The sequence below is a fragment of the Colletes latitarsis genome, chromosome 10 (assembly GCF_051014445.1).
Source record: "Colletes latitarsis isolate SP2378_abdomen chromosome 10, iyColLati1, whole genome shotgun sequence".
In the NCBI taxonomy this organism is placed as follows: Eukaryota; Metazoa; Arthropoda; class Insecta; order Hymenoptera; family Colletidae; genus Colletes; species Colletes latitarsis.
Window position 1 is genome coordinate 27,338,893 of NC_135143.1, and position 22,094 is coordinate 27,360,986.

The 22,094-nt window shown below is 33.6% G+C and overlaps 4 protein-coding genes across 5 annotated transcripts; 3 read left to right on the plus strand and 1 right to left on the minus strand.

Moving 5' to 3' along the window:
• The first annotated feature begins 423 nt into the window (after positions 1 to 423).
• On the plus strand, positions 424 to 2,110 carry LOC143346417 (polyprenal reductase). Its single transcript, XM_076774491.1, has 5 exons — positions 424 to 610; positions 685 to 833; positions 988 to 1,176; positions 1,265 to 1,560; positions 1,639 to 2,110. Exons 1-5 carry the CDS (start codon positions 429 to 431, stop codon positions 1,729 to 1,731), a joined length of 909 nt encoding a protein of 302 aa, XP_076630606.1. The 5' UTR covers positions 424 to 428; the 3' UTR covers positions 1,732 to 2,110.
• A 176-nt stretch (positions 2,111 to 2,286) lies between these two features.
• Positions 2,287 to 5,089, minus strand: Ostgamma (oligosaccharide transferase gamma subunit). 2 transcript variants are annotated; one of them, XM_076774490.1, is made up of 8 exons: positions 4,883 to 5,089; positions 4,467 to 4,645; positions 4,277 to 4,394; positions 4,059 to 4,199; positions 3,848 to 3,988; positions 3,386 to 3,536; positions 3,058 to 3,223; positions 2,287 to 2,615 (listed from the first exon to the last, which is right to left on the minus strand). In XM_076774490.1, exons 1-8 carry the CDS (start codon positions 4,961 to 4,963, stop codon positions 2,606 to 2,608), a joined length of 987 nt encoding a protein of 328 aa, XP_076630605.1. In that variant the 5' UTR covers positions 4,964 to 5,089; the 3' UTR covers positions 2,287 to 2,605. The 2 variants fall into 2 exon arrangements, with proteins under 2 accessions (XP_076630605.1, XP_076630604.1); XM_076774489.1 differs by having other exon boundaries at positions 2,287 to 2,591; positions 4,883 to 5,087.
• A 2,240-nt stretch (positions 5,090 to 7,329) lies between these two features.
• On the plus strand, positions 7,330 to 15,570 carry LOC143346343 (uncharacterized). The gene is made up of 13 exons (XM_076774357.1): positions 7,330 to 7,510; positions 10,771 to 10,940; positions 11,009 to 11,287; positions 11,368 to 11,592; positions 11,672 to 11,896; positions 11,946 to 12,140; positions 12,252 to 12,385; positions 12,732 to 13,104; positions 13,187 to 13,408; positions 13,492 to 13,557; positions 13,989 to 14,041; positions 14,127 to 14,280; positions 14,817 to 15,570. Exons 1-13 carry the CDS (start codon positions 7,465 to 7,467, stop codon positions 15,000 to 15,002), a joined length of 2,328 nt encoding a protein of 775 aa, XP_076630472.1. The 5' UTR covers positions 7,330 to 7,464; the 3' UTR covers positions 15,003 to 15,570.
• Positions 15,571 to 20,455: 4,885 nt separating this feature from the next.
• On the plus strand, positions 20,456 to 21,900 carry Csl4 (exosome component 1 Csl4). The gene is made up of 5 exons (XM_076774297.1): positions 20,456 to 20,700; positions 20,765 to 20,880; positions 20,962 to 21,210; positions 21,302 to 21,383; positions 21,439 to 21,900. Exons 1-5 carry the CDS (start codon positions 20,664 to 20,666, stop codon positions 21,546 to 21,548), a joined length of 594 nt encoding a protein of 197 aa, XP_076630412.1. The 5' UTR covers positions 20,456 to 20,663; the 3' UTR covers positions 21,549 to 21,900.
• The last annotated feature ends 194 nt before the right edge of the window (positions 21,901 to 22,094 follow it).

Genomic DNA, 22,094 nt, shown 5'->3' on the forward strand with positions numbered 1-22,094 from the left:
AATTTTTCCAGATATGGACCATATTTCTGTATATCGAAAAATATACTATTAATTTAAGAATATTCAGGGACACTTATGTGTTTTATTAATATGTAATTAAATCATATTTCGTTATTTTATCGAGCGAAAATGAATTTTGTTAATTTTTTTTTATTTTTTACCATGAATACATTTGTAATTTAAATAAAGAATTATGTTCTGGAAGTACACATTGTTCGTAGAATTTTGTTCGAAATACCCAGAATTTATATTTAGAAATAATTGGTATTTAAAATGTATCTACATATGCTTTCTATTGTTCCAGTAGCCTGGTTTACGCGGAAGGGGAACAGTAATACTCTGATGTGGTATAGAGAAGCAGTAAGAGAATATTCTAAGTGCAAACAAGATTGTTATTCATTTATAGCTACAGCAAAAGTCAGTATAAAATGGAAATAAATTTAATACGTATCGGATTTATTTTGTCTGCTGCATTAGTTGGTGTATTAGGGTTGTTAATTAATTATTTAGAACCCTATTTACCTCTGGGCATTTCTCGTACATTTCGTTACGGTAAATATGCCGTCAATAAATATCAACCGTTCGTACAAAAAGTTGAAGTGCCTAAAAGGTAAGCGACAGTAACATTACATATTATTTCGTTAACTATCAATTAAATGACATAGTAACATGTAACCATTTTAGATACTTTAAACATTTTTACGTGTTTGCTGGACCTGCTTCAAGTTTTGTATTATATATGGTTGTTTATAAATACTTGTGGCATGGTGATATATCTGAGAGTATTATATGGATATTAGATATATGTCTCGGAACATTTCGACAACCACTGGGTAAGTAAATGGGGGATTCACCACAACGTCCATTGTTAGAAATGCGAAGAACAGTTTAACGCAATAAAATTCGCGATAGAAGCTACTTGGGCACGAAAGTTATAGAAAATATTTTATTTAAGTTTTAGTGTTTATTTAGTAATTATACTTTTAGTGTCTCCGGAAAGTACGTTTGTAGCTGCCGTACTTCTGAGTATACAGTGCTGGAAAAGATTTTACGAAACGCAATACGTAACAATTTTTAGCGACGCAAAGATGAATATCACTCATTACTTAATTGGATTTTTTCATTATATCGGAGTCTGGGTATCCGTTATTGGTGAATCTAAAGGATTTGTTAGAGGTGATTGTGTTTTCAAATATTCGATCAAATGAAATTTATAATTATTTAAGTTCGGTTAGTTTAAAAATTCTTTTAATCCTTCCTATAGGTTCAGAAGGAAATTTCTCGTGGCAGAATATTACATATGTTCAATTAATATGTGCAGTAATCTTTGTATCGTCGTCATATGCTCAACTCAAGGCAAACTATGTTCTCAGAAGTTTACGAAAAAATAAAGATGGCGAGACTGATTCGAACGCATATAAGATACCGCGTGGTGGTCTGTTTAACTATGTATCGGGTGCATTGCAAATTACGGAAATAATTATTTATGTTACAAGTTCTATAATTTTGTGGGAAGGCTCTACATTTCATTATGTCACGCTTTGGGTTTTATCAAATCAGGTATTAATATTTCGTAATATACTTTTAGTATTGTACTTTCACGAATCGTATATTCTAATAACTTATATTTATTTTTAGATAAGTACCGCTGTATTAACTCATAAGTGGTATCTACAGACATTCCAGAATTATCCCAAATCTCGAAAAATTCTACTTCCATACCTTTTTTAAGCGTTATATTATGCAGTTATAAATATTTTTGTTATAATTATTTCTTATATTTATTCAAAATTACCAAATGGCAAAATAATTCAATTTTTTGAATCTTGAAAATTCGGAAAATTTTTAAATATTCCATAGAAATAGAACGGTCTACTTTTTATTCGCATTCTTTTTTTTCAATCGTGTACTGTTAGAGATTCATTTGTATAAAAAAACAATATACGAGAATTCACAAAAATATTTTTAACCCTTTGTACTCAGCTGTCCCCTCCGAGGGGGCATCGTAAATCTAACAAATAATTCAAAAGTCCCCTTAAGGGAGGCTCAAAGAGATTTCTGATGATTATATACGACAAATTAAAAATATATATATTTTAAATGCAAAGAATATTTTATTTGACTCACTCTTAGCGTGTCTCGTTCATTATCCTCATCGGACGGTTCGCGCGATGTTGGGTCTTAGTCCCAAATAAAGATGGTAGACTTCTGAAAAAAATCGCTACCCGATTTGCGATCAGTTATCCGGGAAACAGTGTATACGATGTAATAAAATCTACTACAAAATAATAATAGTAAATGATATGAGAAATTTATATCTCTTATTTTAAAATTTTACACACGTTCAACAGTCTAACCAATTTGTGTTAAAGAACAGTGATCTTAAATATTAATTTATTTCGTATTACGTACAAAGAAATGCAAATTATAGTTATGATACAATGTGTTAACGATAATTAGATGTAAAATATTACGAGCATCCTCCTTGTATACAATTTATCATGCAACTTCCGCCTGGCAAGTTAGAAATTCCCTTTGCAATATATACAAATAATAACTTCCTACAAATATTCTCCTATTTGAAAAGTAAGCTGAAACAGATCAATTATTCATCGCTGAGACAGAGAATAGTATTAATTCATACGAGACTCTAAGATTGAAATATATTATTATATTCATTGAACTTTTACGTATGCATGCTCCAAAGACAGTGGATAGTTTTACGAATATATTAATATATTTCAACGAAGTAAGAATAATATTCTGTTATTTATAATTAACCCCTTCCCGTGGCATTCAGCTTGACAAAATCCGGGCCCAAATGGTAGGCGTCAACGCGCGGTAAACTGACCAAACTGATGCTAAACTGCTTTGCAACAGAGATTATAAGAATCGTGACCAACTCTTGCGGCGTACTGATAGGAACTAAAACTCAATCACGATCGTGATTTGCTGTTCGCAAGTCTGGCTCGTGATAGTTATGTTTGGGTCAAGATCTTCATCACGAAGACTCAGTAAAGTACGGGAAGGGGTTAATAATATTTTCAACTGGTATACCTATATGGATAACCCTGTGCTTTATTCCTAAATATTGATAACAGGAGACTGAAGAAAATGGCGACTAATCCGACACCTATTGCGGCAAATATTCTTCGTTTTTTCACATCACCTTTGCGCGATGCTGCTTCAATCATTAATATCATACCTAATACCACCGCTCCGTCTAATTACATTTCATTAAGGAAAGTACTATACGATATAAGTAGATTCTTTAAATGAATACATTTGCAGCAAAATTAAAGGAGCTTTTCTGCAATATGTGCAGAACATTAATTAACTACATACGTGTAGTTATAGACATTTCTTCCCAAAACAAAAAGGATACTCAAAACCATAACGATATACGTTTCTAAAATGAATTGACCTTGAGAAGAAGCATGGATGTAAGCCACGTTTCCATTAGATAGTTTATGTATGAATGGTGGTCCCCTAATATGATTCCACATTTGGCCAGATACCATTATGAGGGTAAAGAACTACGAGCAATTTCATTTTAATGTAAATTGGATCGTTCTTCTAAATGGCATTCGCGGCCGATAGACGATAAATTTGGAGGGATTACGAGGACGCGAAAACTACTACACAACGAAGATGTTTGTGTACGGCGATATATAACTTCTAATATTTCTTTATTAATATCTTGGAAACTGTTTAATTTTCGAAGCTAAAATTTTATATTTGGTATCTATCTTTTTTGAAATTTTATGTGGATCGGCCGCGAGTGCCACTCGGAAGAATATTCGTAAATTGATATGTAAATTACTGATCCTATGAAATAAAATATTACCAGTGCACCAAATCCCCAAATTGTTTTGTTATAAATAAAATCTAAGTTATTACGTCTCAGGTATAAGAACCCTCCAATAAGTACTAGAAACATTGTTATTGCTACTGTTCCAGAATAATTTGGTGGCCTGAACACTCTAATCTGTAATTGGTTTGAAAATATTACTAACAGTTTTCAGTAACAGTTATTAAGTATATGCAGGTATGAATACCTGAATATCAGTACGTTCAGATATCCACTTTGCAATTGCTTCTGCTCCAAAGCCAACTCTTTGAATGTCCATAGTATCTGCTGGCTTTGGTTTACCTTTTGGTGGAAAATGCATATATACTGGTGCAGTATTTAATCTCATCTACATAAAATGTTTTAAGTTTTAACAATATATATCATGTATTCTTATATGTAAATATTTGATGATGCTTTATATACCATTTGAAATACATCAGACCCTTCGTCAAAATCTACAGATGCAAAGAATAATTTCTTCGAATGAGATTGCAAATACCGAAATGAATTTGCAACTATTACAAATTCATCATTCGCGTGTCTAAAGGAAGAAAAGTTCACTTATAAATAGTTACTTATAATCTAATAAAGTTTGAGGTGAAATTGCACCTACCTGCATATTTGGCACTGTCTTTGCGGTGCCATAGCGGTGAACATTACCACAATAGAATAATTTCTTGGCGTAGTTCTGACATATTCTTTAAACTTTGCACCGTTAAATTTTATTACAGGTCTTGTAAGGGCTAGCTCCGACAATTGTTGTACACGATCTGATAAAGAAGAGCCTTGAGTCTAAAATACAGGAAAGAGATAAAATTAAAGCTTATTTAATTTTCAACATTCTAGGTTAAGTAATCCTTTCTTGCATTAGAACACTACGAATTGTGTAAAAATATTAAAAGAAATTGATAAAAGTTATTTATTGACATTCATTGAATGGTTTTCAAGTAAAACCAACAAATTCAATTGTAAAATTAATTCCACGTGTCAATATTCATGTCTGTCGCAGAATATTTAACAGATTCTCACATTTTTTGTCCTATATTGACAACAAACGTAGTTTAGACTCAAAACAAGCCCTAAGAATATAATACAATTTTTATAATCCATTTTAAACAACGGTACAGAAATTCGTTAGAAGCTCTGCGACCGGGTACACGTTGTAATGACAAAATGACAAATTTATCGTGGAAAGCCCATTGGTCTGTTTGATACAACGTGGCATTTGACATACGAACATTCTGACAACTCTTGAAAGTGTTGAAACAATGATTAAATATTCGAGAAAAACTTATTATTTTATATCATTAGATTTTTTCGAGTAAAATAAGTTTCATCACTCCTTAAGTAAATGTAATAAATTCTCACTATAAACATTGAATATTTTATACTACGACATCTGTTGTATTTAAAACCATACATTTACACTACAAATATTTCAATAGTTTTACATCAGGTTGGAGATGTTCATATTTCTTTAAACATTTACAGTAAACCTATATGTTCGAAAAATTTGTGATTTAATATACAGGGTGTTCGGCCACACCTGGGAAAAATTTTAATGGGAGATTCTAGAGGCCAAAATAAGACGAAAATCAAGAATACCAATTTGTTGATGGAGGCTTCGTTAGAAAGTTATTAACAATTACATTCAAAAATTTCAAATCGTTCTGGAAAAATTATTGTCGGTTGCGGGGGTCAATTATAATCATTTTTGGTCATTAGACATACCCCCGAAATCCTACCCACTTTCGAGAAAAAAATTCAGTAAGGGTGAAACTTTAAACGTTAATAACTTTTTAACGAAGCCTCCATCAACAAATTGATATTCTTGATTTTCGTCTTATTTTGGCCTCTAGAATCTCCCATTAAAATTTTTCTCAGTGGTGGCCAAACACCCTGTATAACGTGTTGTTTCAGGGAAATTTTAAAGTTGAAAAATTTCTGAAGTTCGAAGCGTTTAATCGTGTACATTGCAATATTAGCATTGTTCTATGTAGAAATTGGATTAGAATGTAAATTTAGGATAATTAATGTGGACACGTAGACAGTGTAATACTGAAATGAAAGAACAGGAAATACTATAGTGTGATATTTAATCTTTAAATGTTTCACGTAAGAATATGTACAGGGTAGGGGGAGGTGGATTGAAAGAAGGAATGACACAGGGACGATTTTCTACGGGTTTACAAAAGAAGGGGCACTCAGTACGTTACAGGGTACACCTGGTAATTCCATATACACACAGAGACGTGTCGCTTGCTTCTAGAAACAGCTGTATCTCATTTGCGCTTACTCTTCGCGCATACGATACCCGCCAAAAGCAGGAATTCTTTTTACCACTAATTCATTAGTCTTTCTTTTCCTTTTCGTTGCAGTAAATCTAAAACATTATAAATTTCTACGAATGTAAATTAATTTAATGTCACATCAAAACAATGATTACAGTCATTATCGTATCGATCACCCTCGGTTCGATTCTGCCTAAAAACGCGGGAAAGCAGTTTCTTTTTGTTCTCATGATTTAATTCATCGCGATAATAGTTTGGAAGAAATTTCATATTTCTTTAAATCTTAATTTGAAAAAAATACTTCCATAGATAACCTGTCTCCTCAAATCGTACAATAAAAATGATTTATGACAAATAAATGAAAAACGAATGGAAAATACAATTTATTAATTTCTGTCAAACGTACGAGTTAAATTTTATAACCTGTTATTAGTCGTTCAAAGTCTCAACAGTGACATATTCGCACAGACACATCGGTTTATAAAACCTGAATATGTTAAGAAGAATTATTTTGACGATCTATACTTATTGTAACCATTTTGTTTTACTTTATGAGTTCTACTAATCACTTTGTAATTAGTTTGTTATCAGCTTATAGGCTGTGAAATTCAGTAAAAATGTTAAGATATTTGTATTTTATACAGGTGAACATAACTGAATCATTATGTTTATACTACAGATGAATTCTTACGAAGAAATTAAATGTCTTATCTGCTTCGTTAAATGATTACATCTTCAGTGTTATATCGTGTTCAAAGTTAAACGTTACTTAACAAAAGTAATGCTATGCATCGACATCTTTTGCAATAAATTTGATTTTTTTCATTAACTATATGTTTTCTAGAGAACGTTGTAGGATTCATTTACTCCATTTTTATCGTCTCTTTGAAGAGGACTATCTTTTTTCACAGACATTCTGTATATTTGATAAAACTTTACAGAAGTGGCGACAGGGATTTGTTATTACGCTACTGAGCCTCGTGCTTAAATGCATCTGTTACCGGATTGGCCACTTGCATAATGCGAGTCCGTTGATTCGCTGTTGCGTCCACGTTGAACATCTGTAACCGTCATTTTAAACGAGAAAACCGGTGCAACTTTCCGCACGAAGAAACGTTGGGTAGTGTCTGCCATGCAGAAGTACAGGAATCTTCGTTGGCATTCGCGGTTTAGATTTCAAAGGAAGGGGACGTTCAACGTGCGTGTATAAGTTTATTTCTCTGCGTGACAAGATCGGTTAAGTGTTTAATAGTAAATTAGTGTTAACGTTGCTTCTACCAATTGTGTATTTTTCTACGAATAAGTTAAAAACGTTTAAAAATGTCGTTCTCAAAAGCAAGAATCCAAAGATTTAACGAGTGTGAAAGTAAGTACATATACTCTTTCATCGTTCATCTTTAATATACACACGGCATATACGTCTTAAATAAATATGTTTGTTGTTATAATAATAAATTAATAATATCATCACCGTTTTTATTATTTGGTGCTATCGAAATTATCTTTAAATTATTAATCTTTTCAAAATGTTTCTACTCTTCGCTTTTACGTTTAGCCAAAATGTTATATTTGAACTATTGTATCTTTCTGAAAAAAAGACGTGGAATAATTTTTCTGGGATCATTTTATAGACTGAACTATGTATCTAATTTTACGTCTCTAGATTTAATTTATTTTATGATTCTTGTGCACGAGGAATCGAGTGAAAACGTATAGGTGGTCTTATTTTTTACGTAATTAAAACTATTAGTTTAACGATAAAAATCTCTCTTTAGCAACGACTCTGTTAAAAGTAGTTGTTTTAAATTTTTTACCGTTTTAATCCACTGCGAACGAGGAATATACCGTCGGAATTAGAATACGCATAGGACATTTACTTTATAAGGAATAACAGTGGAACACGTTGCAAAATTCTAGAATCAATTTTACTTTATCGAGTATTTCATGTTATAAGGAACACGTATTTTAAGTGAAATCAGAAAATAAAGTGTTCTGTTTTAGTCTTTAATTTTAAATTAATTTCAATTTTTTAAACATTTGAGTTTAAAATATGTCTTAAAGTAAAACCGTTTTCGCCATTTTAAAATCGTTCGACCTTTAAAATAACCCCTGAACGTGGACGATTTACTGTAGGAATTTTGGCGCGAAATGCATCCTGTAGTTACTACGAAAGCTTAACATTCTCTGATGTACAAAATGATTAATAGACTAAATACGAACGATTAATGTTTTATAAAAGTAATGTTACGTTGAAATGTAAGAGAATAGTGATGTGCGTGGATATTTAATTTTTAAATGCTTCACGTACGAATAAACGCAAGAGGGTAGGGATAAAAGGAAGTGGAATGCAAGGGTCGATTTCGTTGGGGAACTCTGTAAGAAGGGGCAGTCGTTACAGCGTACACCTGGTAATTCTATGACCCCATACAGACGTAACCGACTTGGCGTAGAGGGCTTCGATTCAGAGGGGTACGAAGGTTATTTTCGTCTTACTAACGTTGAACGTTAGTTCGAATAACTTTGAATACGTTTTTACGTGGATCAAAGGTCAACAAACTTTACCCGGAAAAGGTCGAATAATGACAATTTTTAGTTTTGTCTAATATCGAGGAAATTAATCTAGACAAGAAACGCGTGTCCATCGAGTTTCCACGCGTAAAAATAAGAAGTGCCTATGTCTTGAAAATAATATTTAATCCGAAATAAATTTGTTCATTATTTAGGAATTTTTGGTATAAAACCAAAGTCTTGAATTAAAAAATTATTTCCCGTTTCGATTTGTTCCATCGATTTTAAATATCCTGTATAGAAGATGGAGAATAATATAAAGTATTCTGTATAAAAGAGGGTTCCTCATCGATTTCAATGGTTTTGATATATAGGGTGTTCAGACAACCCTGGGAAAAATTTTAATGGAAGATTCTAGAGGCCAAAATAAGACAAAAATCAAGGATACTAATTTGTTGATTGAGGCTTCGTTAAAAAGTTATAGAATCATTTTCAGTCACATAGTATATTTTCGGTAAAGAATTTTTTTCTCGAAAGTACGTAGGATTTCGGGGGTATGTCTGTTCACCAAAAATTATTGTTATTGACCCCTTCAACAGAAAATAATTTTTTCAGAACGATTTGTAATTTTTTAAGTTTGTCAAAAAATTGTCCTTCTTTATGAATTTTTTTCTCGAAAATGCGAAGGATTTTGGGGGTATGTGTAATGACCAAAAATGATTGTAATCGACCCCCGTAACCGAAAATAATTTTTTCAGAACGATTTGCAATTTTTTAATTTTGTCGAAAAATTTGTCCATTTTTATGAATTTTTTACTCGAAAATGCGAAGGATTTCGGAGGTATGTCTAATGACCAAAAATGATTGTAATTGACCCCCTCAACCGAAAATAATTTTTTCAGAACAATTTGCAATTTTTTTTTTCCGTCGAAAAATTTCACACCTTCTTGAATTTTTTTCTCGAAAGTGCGTAGGATTTTGAGAGTATGTATAATGACCAAAAATGATTTAAATTGACTCCCGTAACTGAAAATAATTTTTCCAGAACGATTTGAAATTTTTTAATTTTGTCGAAAAATTTGTGCAGCTTCCTGAATTTTTTTCTCGAAAATGCGAAGGATTTCGGAGGTATGTCTAATGACCAAAAATGATTGTAATTGACCCCTTCAACCGAAAATAATTTTTTCAGAACAATTTGCAATTTTTTTTTCCGCCGAAAAATTTCACACCTTCTCGAATTTTTTTCTCGAAAGTGCGTAGGATTTTGAGAGTATGTATAATGACCAAAAATGATTGTAATCGACCCCCGCAACCGAAAATAATTTTTTCAGAACGATTTGCAATTTTTTAATTTTGTCGAAAAATTTGTCCATCTTTATGAATTTTTTACTCGAAAATGCGAAGGATTTCGGAGGTATGTCTAATGACCAAAAATGATTGTAATTGACCCCCTCAACCGAAAATAATTTTTTCAGAACAATTTGCGATTTTTTTTTTCCGTCGAAAAATTTCACACCTTCTTGAATTTTTTTCTCGAAAGTGCGTAGGATTTTGAGAGTATGTGTAATGACCAAAAATGATTGTAATCGACCCCCGCAACCGAAAATAATTTTTTCAGAACGGTTTGCAATTTTTTAATTTTGTCGAGAAATTTGTCCATCTTTATGAATTTTTTACTCGAAAATGCAAAGGATTTCGGAGGTATGTCTGTTCACCAAAAATTATTGTAGTTGACCCCCACAACCGAAAATAATTTTTCCAGAACGATTTGATATTTTTGAATTTAATTGTTAATAACTTTTCAACGAAGCCTCCATCAACAAATTGGTATTCTTGATTTTCGTCTTATTTTGGCCTCTAGAATCTAGGGATGGCCGAACACCCTGTATATTGTATGTAAAAATAAAAATACGAAAAACAATTGTATACTGAATAATAAATTATATTAAAAAAAATGAACAGAGCCAAAAAGATCAAACAGTGCCTGTTATTATTGCTAGAATTTACCAAAAGATTTCTATACTAAATTAACACCGAACAATATTAATATTAGAAACAAAAATCTAAGGAACTTTAAAATGTTGCTGAATATTTATTTAAAGAGGGATCTCTTTATAGATAAAGTGCCACCGCCGGGAGCGTATGATCCAAAGTTCGAAGTTAAAGTGAAAGGTATTGTTATCGAGAAATCGGACAGATTCCACGATAACAAAAGTGTAGCTAGTGCAGAATATAATGTATCAGTTTCTACCAAAAGCACGAGTAATGTAGCCGCGAGTTTTAGAACGGTAAGTGACCGTTTAAAAATCGGAATGAAAATTAAAATTAATTTTAATTGAACCGTGTCTGTTTGCAGCCCCAACTTCCACGGAAAAAAGTATCGCCGAGAACGTGTTCGAAAGCAAAGCCGCGTGCACTTATTCCGGTGAACGTAAAGAAATTAAAGTACAAGTCCGAGCACGAGCTCGCCGATCTCCAAGCGGAATGTAGAAACAAAGATAAGACTATACAGGAGCACGAGAAGCTCATCGAGGATATGAAAGTGGAAGCGCGAAAGTTGGAACTGCAGCTGCAAGAGTTACTTCGGAAGCAAACAGAGTCCGAGGAACAACACAAAAAAGATATAGAAACAATGGTCGTGGAACGTTTGTTGTAATAAAAAAAATCTGTCTTCGTTATTATCAAATTCCTTAATCTATAAATTTTATTCAACAGGCGAAATTGCAACAAGACGTATTGAATGGCCACACGGAGAAACATCAGCTCGAAATGGAGAAACTTCGGCGTGAATTGTTAGAAATTACGGAGGAGAAGGAACGCGATATGGAGACTAGGAAAGAAGTTGAAGAAGCTCTCAGGAAACGTATCGCGGAGTTCTCGGAAAGAACGGTCGATTTGGAATCGGAATTGAACAGTAGAAGTCACACGAGCGAAGAAAAAGTAAACGAACGCTAGTATTACGAAAATGAATCTTGGAAGCGTCGTAAGATCGTTTCACTTTTTTAATTGCGGTTCGCAGGTTCAGTCTCTCGTCGTGAAAATGGACGAACTTATAATGCACTTCGACGAATTGTCCGAGAGGCACAGACGCGAAATCGGTTCGTTGGAGCACGATAAAACCGAGCTAAACGCTTTCATTAGTCATTTGACCGAGGAAATTGGCGAATATGAGGACAGACTGAAAAGAACAGTCGTCGAGTGCGACGAGAAAGTAAGCAAGACTAATATGCGTAACATAGAAAACGTATTGCACCTTCTGTGCTTGGGTGCCTAACGTAAGCTTGTTAATGTAGATGAATACTATGACCAAAGAAACGAAGGCTGCCGCGGAAGAAGAAATTAGATTAACCGTAGAAAGGTACAAAGCGTGTTTAGCGCGAGTAGAAACGGAACGAACAGCTTTAGCCGAGAAACTTGTGCAAAAGGACGATGAAATTGCCAGATTTACCGTGATCCTCGAAGAGCTAAAATCATCTGCAGAAACTCAGGTAATTAGTATTCTGTATTTATTTTCTTTTTCTCTGGCGCGTCGTAAACGATACTTGCAAATTAATGAAATTGGTAACATGATCTTGAGTTATTAAATGTGCAAAAATTAGGAGAGTTTCAGTCAAAGTTTGCAAATGGAGCTAGATCGCGCTGAAACTGAATTAGCAGGAAAGAAAGAAGAACTAAGGGCTTTGAAAGATCAAATTCGATCGGAAGCAGCAGAAATGGTGTCTAGAAGAAAAAGGTAAATCTATTCGTATACACACATTCCCCTAAAATTATTAGCGTGATGTGATACAACTGAAATGTGAATTAATTCTACGCAGAAAAAATGAATCGTTTTCGAGACAATTACTTTCGCGGATAAATCTCAATTTTTCTGAAAAATTTATAAAAAGAATTATTACTCTCAAACATTATCTATAAATGTAATTATATCCGTTAATTAACAAGATTCTAGATCAAAATTCTTGGATAAAATCTTGTCTGAAAGAATTGTATTTTATGTTTCTGATTTATTTCCAACTGTAAAATCACTAAAAGCAAACGAGTTATTCGGATAAATGAGTTTAAAATATTAAAATGTTTAGATTCGAAGTTGTAATGGCCGAAAATCAAGCATCGGTTGCCGCCTTAACTAAACGTTTAGCACAAAGTAATGCTGAAGTAGAACGGCTGCAACGTGAATTGAAGCGAGGCGAAGACTGTATAAACGAGCATCGTGATTTATTGAGTATCATGCGTAACAATTCACAAATGGTACATGTACAGGTGCACACTCTAATGGAACAGTTAGATGCTAAGAAAGGCTTGGTTAATCAACTAGAAGCTGAAAGTTTAAGCGAGGTAGAGTCGATAAGAACTATTTTCGAAGCTAAGTTCGAAGACTTGAGAGAAATAGTGACAAACGAAGTAATGAAATTGCAAACTGATTGTGATGAAAAAGATGCTAAAAATATTGAGGTGCGTTTGCTGTCTTTATGTCAGAAATGTTTCCGACAATTGCTACAGAAAAGATTAATTGTAATTAAATTTGAAATATTAGATGAAAAATCAACTTGAAGAAATGGCTGACCATCTCAATGAAGCGCAAACCATACTAGTAAAATTGGAAGAAAGGTGTGATGCCCAAGAGTTGGAGATATCTCGAGTGGAATTGCTTAATATTAAACTTAACGAACATTTGAAAACTAATAAAGCAGCTATGGAAAAGACTGCTAAATTATTAGAGACTCGATCGGCAAAGCAAACAATTGCTTTGAACGAGGTATATGTATATTTAATATTACGTCGTTTTTGTTGGATGATATAAACTAAATAGCACTATCTATTGTTATGTGATATTTTTAGACAAATGCTAAAAAAGAACTTTGCGATAAAATTAAAGGTCTCGAAGATAAGAATAGCAGCGTCCAGGTAATTGGTACTTTTCACGAATGCTTTCAATATACAGGGTGTTCGGCCACCCCTGGGAAAAATTTTAATGGGGGATTCTAGAGGCCAAAATTAAATTAAAAAATTTCAAATCGTTCTAAAAAAAATATTTTTAGTTGCAGGAGTCGATTATAAGCATTTTTAGTGAATAGACATACCCCCGAAATCTTGCGCATTTTCGAGAAAAAAATTCAGTACGGTCGGAACTTTAAACGTTAATAACTGTTTAACAAAGCTTTCATCAACAAATTGGTATTCTTGATTTTCGTCTTATTTTGGCCTCTAGAATCCCCCATTAAAATTTTTCCGAGGGGTGGCCGAACACCCTGTATAAAAAGAATAATAAAGATTTCGTTTGTAAACATTAGTCGATATATTTTAATACATTTATCGGAGTTTTGTTTTTTTCGTAGGATAAAACTGAATTACTCGAAGAAGAAAAAACCTCTCGAGAAGCAGCTGATATGTAAGTCTTTTTTCGCGCACATTATGCATTTCATAAGTTCTGTTCATTAGGTAATTAACTAATAAGTGTCGTTTTATCCGCTTAGGAAAATAAAAGTTCTCCTCGAATATAACAAGCGTCTCGCGAAAGATTATCAAGAGATTAGTGACAAGTATGCCGAGTTAATTGGTCATCAGAATCATAGGCAAAGAATTAAGCACGTGTCTCACTTGAAAGATAAAATCAACCAGCTGAAACAGGTGCGTCTGATGGTCTTTCTTGGTATCGCCATCAGTTTGTATTGGATAATGGATTCTTCTAACGTCATTACAACAGTTCCCATTGTTACGATAGTACTCATTGGTTACAATTTCATTTGTTTATGGCAATTTTCTTTGGCAATTTCCGCTGTTAATTCCGTTTTTGCTCTTCTCATATTATTATTAATAGATGTTTGTTTGTTCGTTTATATCGTTAAAGTAAATTCATGCAGATATTTAGTTTTCTCTGTTATGCAATGAAACTGTTTTTGTTAATTCGCGCATTGAATATACATATTTAGGCCAGTATCATTTTGCGTGAATATTTGTTATCCGGTACACACACATATTACATTATATATTTTAGTACGATCCATTATACTTCGCCGAAAGTAACGAGCACGTAAATAAATATTATTATTTTAAAAAGAAAAAAGAAAGCACGACTTCCTTTTTCGTTTGTCCGTTTATTGACCACGTTTGTATTGGTATATGTTAAAAAATTTTAAATGGTAAAATGTAGTGTATATTTTTAGGAATTACGTGTCAAAATAAAGATAACAGAACAGCAGCAAAAGATCATAGAAAAATTGAAAACAGAAGAGAAACGTGCGCACAGTAAAGGGAAGGAAAATATGTTAGGAATTCCGAAGAGTGATCATGCAACACCCGTTTCTTCTCCGCATAAACCGTTGACTCCCTTGAGAGATCGAAATGATTAGTTATCGTTATTATAGGTAGAATGTTTGTTTATAATTATAATAAATGCATGTTAATCAAAATTATTCTAGAGGTAATTGTAAACCAATTGTACATGCATTGATTCATAATATGCCCGTACTTTAGTACTAATGTTCATAGCATGTTTTATTAGGAATACATTTTAAAATCAGTATTTGATAAACTATAGCGTGTATCTATATTAGTAACATGTTAATCCTAACAAGCTTAATATCGAGTTTACGTATCCAACACATTTTACGTGAAATCACATGTTCAGTTTGGTAGGTCCCGTTAAAAGTCTGTGATGATTATGTTTAGTTGTAAAGTTTATACTTTTAAGCAATATGCACTGCTTGTACATGCAATAATTATAAGCTCAACGTTGAAAGAAAAGAATTTTATTTATATGACAAATTTATTTTCCGATCAATATTTCAATATACATATTTAATTTTGTAGATAAACAAAAGCTTTTTGCACTGAATCTTTATGACCTATGTGTTGACCTGTTAATCGTGTTGTTTCTCGTTCGGAAATGCACTTCCCTGCCCTTAACGACAAATAGGTAAAGACGAGTAAATTCATCTTGTCCACGGTAAATGCGAATACGTCTTAATGTAGTTTTAATACAAATGTAATGGTGAAATTACAGACAAATATTTCTCGATAAATAAATTTCAATTTACACGACACATATTGCGATTGAAGAGACGAATTTTTATTTTACTTTCTCAGTTATATATTATTATTAAAAGGTTTTACTAGTGAAAGTAAAATTTGTTATTATTGCAATACATAATTAATATTTTTCTGTAAAGTACGATATTGTTCGAAACAGTACATTTGTATAACAATATCACTACTAGTGTATTAAATTTTGATGACGAGTCGACTCGTTTTCTCTGGTTAATAATCTTTTAATTAAAGAAAAATAAATGGAAAACACAAATACTTATTGTGCTTGCGTTTATTTTCAATTTTAAATGTAAAATTTTATATTCTAAATGACCAAGTATAGAAAGTATTGGACAATAATTCCTTGTACTTTTAATTTTATCTTTAATTTATTACACGCCAATGTACTCTAATAAAACTGATATATTGAATTTATACATGTAATTGATGTAGTAAAGTAATTCTTATTTCAAAGTGACAAGATCACGATTCCAGATTTCAGACTTTATATGAAAGTGGGGGTAAGTAGCCATTTTAATATTAATCTTTATACTAAACCTATTTACTATGTAATTAATAATTATATTATGGTAATTTTAATTCTCTATTCTTATCTACCGACGCTATTATTGATTCCCGCCCAATTTAAATCACGTGACTGTTGAAACAGGAAACAGACAAAATGTGCATTACATTTTTTCTTATTTAATCTGAACACTATTACGCAATTACATGTCGTATTTACGAAAAGTAAAAATTCAATAAAAAACAAAAATATATAAATAAGTGTAAATACGTTATTTACTATAACAAACTAGATTTTACCAATGTACCCTTTCAAATTCAATTGTTTAATGTCATGGCATTAACGGCCGGTGACGTTCTAAAAATCATGCATTAATGTAAATGTACTTACAGTTAAAGTTGCAAATAACTTGTATTATTTGTGTATAGTTCCATTTAGAGTAGCGAACGATGAGAAGTTTTCGCGTCTGAAGAACAGGGCACAATGTATCATATGGTTCACAACTAATTTAAATAATGTAAAAGCACAGACGAGGTATACGAGTAAACTTTTCATCTTATGGACTTCGCGGCCGAATCTGACTGCCATACCGACCTGAATATTCGGAGGTGATTTTAGCGTCCTCTTCTCATGGATGGTGGTCAGTTGAGAAACTATTCGCTGAATTAGTAGCAGCATCTGTAGTGTGTGCGTAAATACATGTGAGTTGAATCTGTTGGTAACGTCGTGAATGACACGAAAATGGTAATGGGGTTTCGAGACCCCATAATAATGGGTCGAAAAAATACATTGGATGAGAGATCTACTCGTATACCTCGTCTCTGACAATACTCTAGAATCTTTGATGAATCAATGAGAGTCAAAACTAACCTAGCGAAGAAACTCTATATTTATGATGACCTATGCAAGGCGGATCGCAGCCAATTTGCTAATATTATTTAGTTTTTAATTAATAATTGCATTACCCAGCTAAGAGTGAAACGATTATTAATTAAACGTTAAATAATATTACCCAGGTCTCACCACGAGGAGGTTGCTGCGAGTGGAGACCCGAAGGGAGATAGATGGAATCAAAGTTCCATCGATCTCCCTTTTACATTCTTACAAGCTAGATTACTAAACTAGAGAGATAGAAGGAAGCAATGTTCCTTCGATCTTCTAGTTTAGTTGTACCAAGTAATTATTTCGTTTAAAAAGGGGTGAAGCTAAATTATGGGAGACGCGACGCGACGCGATGCTGAACCGTACAGCAGATCTTCGGATCGAATCGACACTGCCCTTGGTAGATTGATTTCTATTTCTAGAAATCGATCTATCATTGGCAGGCGACTAGATCTTTCGGACAAACTGGACGGCCGATCACATGTTTCGTTCGACGAAACAGTGGTGACCGAAGCAAGAAACGAGAGAACGAGTCGAGAGAAGCTACTTGTTAAATAATTACTTGGCAATATTGGGAGACGCATACAATAGGGACTTAAAATTAACGTCGAAGCTCAAGTCTGGTCAAGTTGAAGCTAAAATTCGGACGATAGAAGGAAACAAAGTTCCTTGGATGTTAGTTGTACCAAGCAATTATATGGTTAAAAAGAGGGATGAAGCTAAATCGTGGGATACGCGACGCGACGCGACGCGATGCTGAACCGTGCAGCGGATCCGAGGATCGAACCTACTGCCCTTGCTAACTCGATCTCAACAAGAAAACAGAGAACTGCAACTCCGAATCGAGGTCTCCATTTCTCCAACGCAACCCGCCGGGAGCCCGAAGGACCCGACTTAGGTTGTCTGACAAAAGAGAGAGTACCTGAGACAGAGTCGACTTCCGCTGGAAGGTATGCGTTTCCGCAGAATACGGAAACTCCACACCTTCCAGCGAAGTGCCGTTTTCCCTCAATCAAGCTTACCAAGGGAAGGCGATTAGATCTTTCGGACCAGATACACGGCCGATCACATGTTTCAATCGATGAAACAGCGGTGATCGAAGCTACGAACGAGGGAACGAGAAAACGAGAAGCTACTTATTGAATAATTGCTTGATAGAACGCAGAAATATGTAAAATAAAGAAATCTTCGACGTTAATTTTAAGATTCGCGACGAAGCTTAAATCTAACCGACTTAAAATTAAATGTCCCTCGGCGGATGTGGCGTACTCCCTCGATGTCCCTGCGAATAATCTGAAACTAAAATTGATACACATATTAGTGACATACGAAAGGAAATTCAATAAACACCATGCAAACTAGACGAAGCGATGGAATAATTAGTCGTACTGATGTACCTAAAAGTGAGAATCTATAAGATTCTCGATGCTAGACCTACCTAAGGAAATGTACAAAATTTACACATGTTAGGAACAAAATATTCTACCTATACTTGCGTAACGAGAGTATAAAGTCGAAGTAAAATAGCGAATGATTACAAAAATTGTCCGAAGAACCATACAAACTTCAAAGACGAACAGAAAGAAAGATTGAAAATCCAACGCAGAATTGAAAATCCAACGATGAAATCAAAGAATGAAAATATCCAAGAATCAAACAAAATATCTTAGCGAAATAGAATAAGAATAAAAATCTTATTCCAATTAGTGACATCGAAATTCATGAAATAATATACAAACAAAATACATAAAATAATATGGAAACAAAAATGGTACATGATCCAACACAATTATGTCAACTCAAAAAATAAGTCAGAAGTAGAAATAGAGGAGGAAAACATAATAACCAGATAAAACCGGACAGTAAAACAACACCGAATTATGACCAAACAAATAAAATAAACTGGTCAGTTTTGTGATAATAATATAAATAAGTAAAGTGGGCTTACTACTTGTTGAGTATTAGTTACCATTACCAAGGAAGCAGCACCAGAGGTCCAGCTGTAACATAAGAAACGATTCGTAATTTAGCAAAAGCGTTAGACAGTTCCATAACGTTGAATTGGTATCAAACGACAAAATCGAAGTGGGGAAAGCAATTTTAAATAGTTCTTACCAGTGGTCATCACGGTCCGGCACTGGTCAGTAGTGGTCAGTAGTGGTCAGTCGTCGGATCTCCACTGGTCAGCACTGGTCAGTAGTGGTCAGTTCTGGTCAGTCCTGGTCAGCCCTGGTCAGTCCTGGTCACTCCTGGTCCCCCCAGTGGTCACCGCTCCACGACCCGGTCCCCCTGGATGCTCCAGGGGTACTGAAGAATTTGTCCAGCGGTAGTCTTCGAGTGGGGAAGTCGAAGAGTGGGGAGACAATGTCAACGTGAAGAGTCAAGAACCGCTTGGTCTAGAGAACAATACTATTTCGATTGGTCCCATCTCTTGACCATTTCTGGATCTTAACTGGACCGCTGACCTTAATATCAATCTTACTGTTGACCACCAGTGACCATAAGCTAGTCATTGCTGACCCACCAAAACGATTACGAAGATTAAAGCCTTCTTACGAGGATCCCCTTACAATTCGATGCATGATCTTTTTAACATTTCGTTCCACTTTGAAAGAGTGTATCTCATGTTATAAGACACTCATGGTACAGCGATAGCGTTCATCCCACTGACGATAGGTCTATTCTTTACCTCGTTTATGTGTAATAGGTATACATGGGTTGGAGAATAAAAATGCCTGGGCAGTTGAGACTCAAACTCGTATGTAGGTTGATACAAATCGGATTTCAGCTGTTTCGAAAGCAAGAAAGAAAGACTCACATTCGCCTTCTTTCTTCCCGAAGCTAGTTAAATAAGGGTAATTTTTACTACAGACGAGGTATACGAGTAGACCTTTCACCTAATGTATTTTTTCGACCCATTTTTCTGGGGCTCTAGAGCCCCATTACCATTTCCGTGTCACTCGCAACGTTACCAACAGATTTAGAAATGGACACGAAAGGAAGTGAGACAGAAAACGAAATTACAGAAATTTTATTATTTTTTAACGGAATGAAAGCTGTACAGTCCATCATTGGACATCAATCGATTAAGATTATTTAAAGATTTCAAGGTTATTAAAATATCGAAGGGTGTATCTCATTGATACGTACACCGCAAATCCTCTATTTTTTATTTTAAATTGAAATACATCATTTATTTAAAAAATAACTCGGTAAAAACGTATTTGCGACTCGTAATCAGTGTTATCAGACCCCAGGAACTCCTCATTCCACTTTTGCACACTATGCCCAATTGCGTGTGCGTGAGCTCGTAGAGCCGAGAAGAACAGGCTGATACACGCTTTCTTTCTCGCTCTTGCGTCGCTAACGTCGCTTACATTTCTCGAAAGCAGGCCTGGCCATCGCCACTTGTAATTCTATCATTTACATGCTCTATGCAATAGTTATATCGTAACGGAATTAAATAGAGTTTGTACACAATCTTCTAATTATTTCCAAACGATATTATTAGTGTAACAATCACCAAATTGCATAGTTTTAATTAACTGCATAACGTAAATGAAACGTTTGAAGTAAGATGGAGGAACGTAAAGAACTTATTGTTTGTGTACCAGGTAAATGAAACGCAAAGAATGTTAAAATTAAAATAAAAACTGAAAATCTATTGTTTTGTGGCAGGCCAAAGATTATGCATCTCTGATAAAGTTAACATATCTGGACCTGGAACTTACGAACAACAAGGTTATATTTATTCGAAACTTGCAGGTGTAGTTAAATTAATACCACAAGAAAATGTAAAGATGATTATTTATCGTAAAGTTTATGTATTTTTAGACGATATAATATGATTATTCGATTAATATTTTGTGTTTTAGTCTCGCACTATAGAAGTACACGGAATTACCGAACAAAGTATTGTTCCAGCACCTGGTGACATTATAACAGCAATGGTGACTCTTGTCAATCAAAGATTTTGTAAATGTAGCATAAAATGTGTTGGTGATATTGTATTGACAAGACCTTACAGAGGAATTTTGCGGAAAGAAGATGTTCGTGCAATGGACAAAAATAATATCCAAATGTATAAGTGTTTTAGGCCTGGAGATATTATTCTTGCCAGAGTTGTATCCTTTCTCTATTGTCCTATCTCATAAACGAAATTCATTGCCAATTATGGAAATAAAAATTTTGTACAATTTCCTATACAATTGTTAGATGCCAATGACAGAAGCACATGTTTATCAACTAAGTACAGCAGAAAATGAATTAGGTGTAGTTATAGCACAAAGCGAAGAAGGTGAGACAAAAAAAAAAAAATTGTGTTTCTGTTATTAATAACCATTATGTTACAGGTGTGGCTATGATACCTATAAGTTGGACTCAAATGCAATGTCCTAAAACATTACATAAAGAATTTCGAAAAGTAGCAAAGGTTGTTCCAGAGCATGTTATAGAACAATAATGTAACATACCAAAATCTTTATTTTACTACCAAATAATAAGATACATCTATATTTATTGTGATACATTAGTGGAAATTATTACTGTAATCAGACCTCGCATTAACGGCATACGATTTCGAATCTCAGCTGCCCAGGCATTTTTACTTTCCGACCTATGTAAACTCCGTGATCAGTATTTTAACTATTGAAAAAAAAGAAATTAATTTTACTACTCCTGTGAGTGTACATATGTAGATTATCAATATGATTGAGTCTAAATAGTGAAATGAATTTTAATGAAACATATTTAAGTTTTATGTTCTCATTTCAAAGTCTGATTGGACTTTGAGCATAAGCAACCCATGGATAATAATGATTTTTATTTATCTCCTCTACCGTTCCCATTAATTCCTCGATTTTTTAAATTCTAAAGTTTTATAATCCCTTAAGACTAATCTAAATATTATTCGAATCTAATTAAGTTCTTCAACCATTTCTCCGTACATTATTTCGTGTAATTAATAAGTTATAAACGATTCTTATTTCAATATTGCGCTAAAAACTAC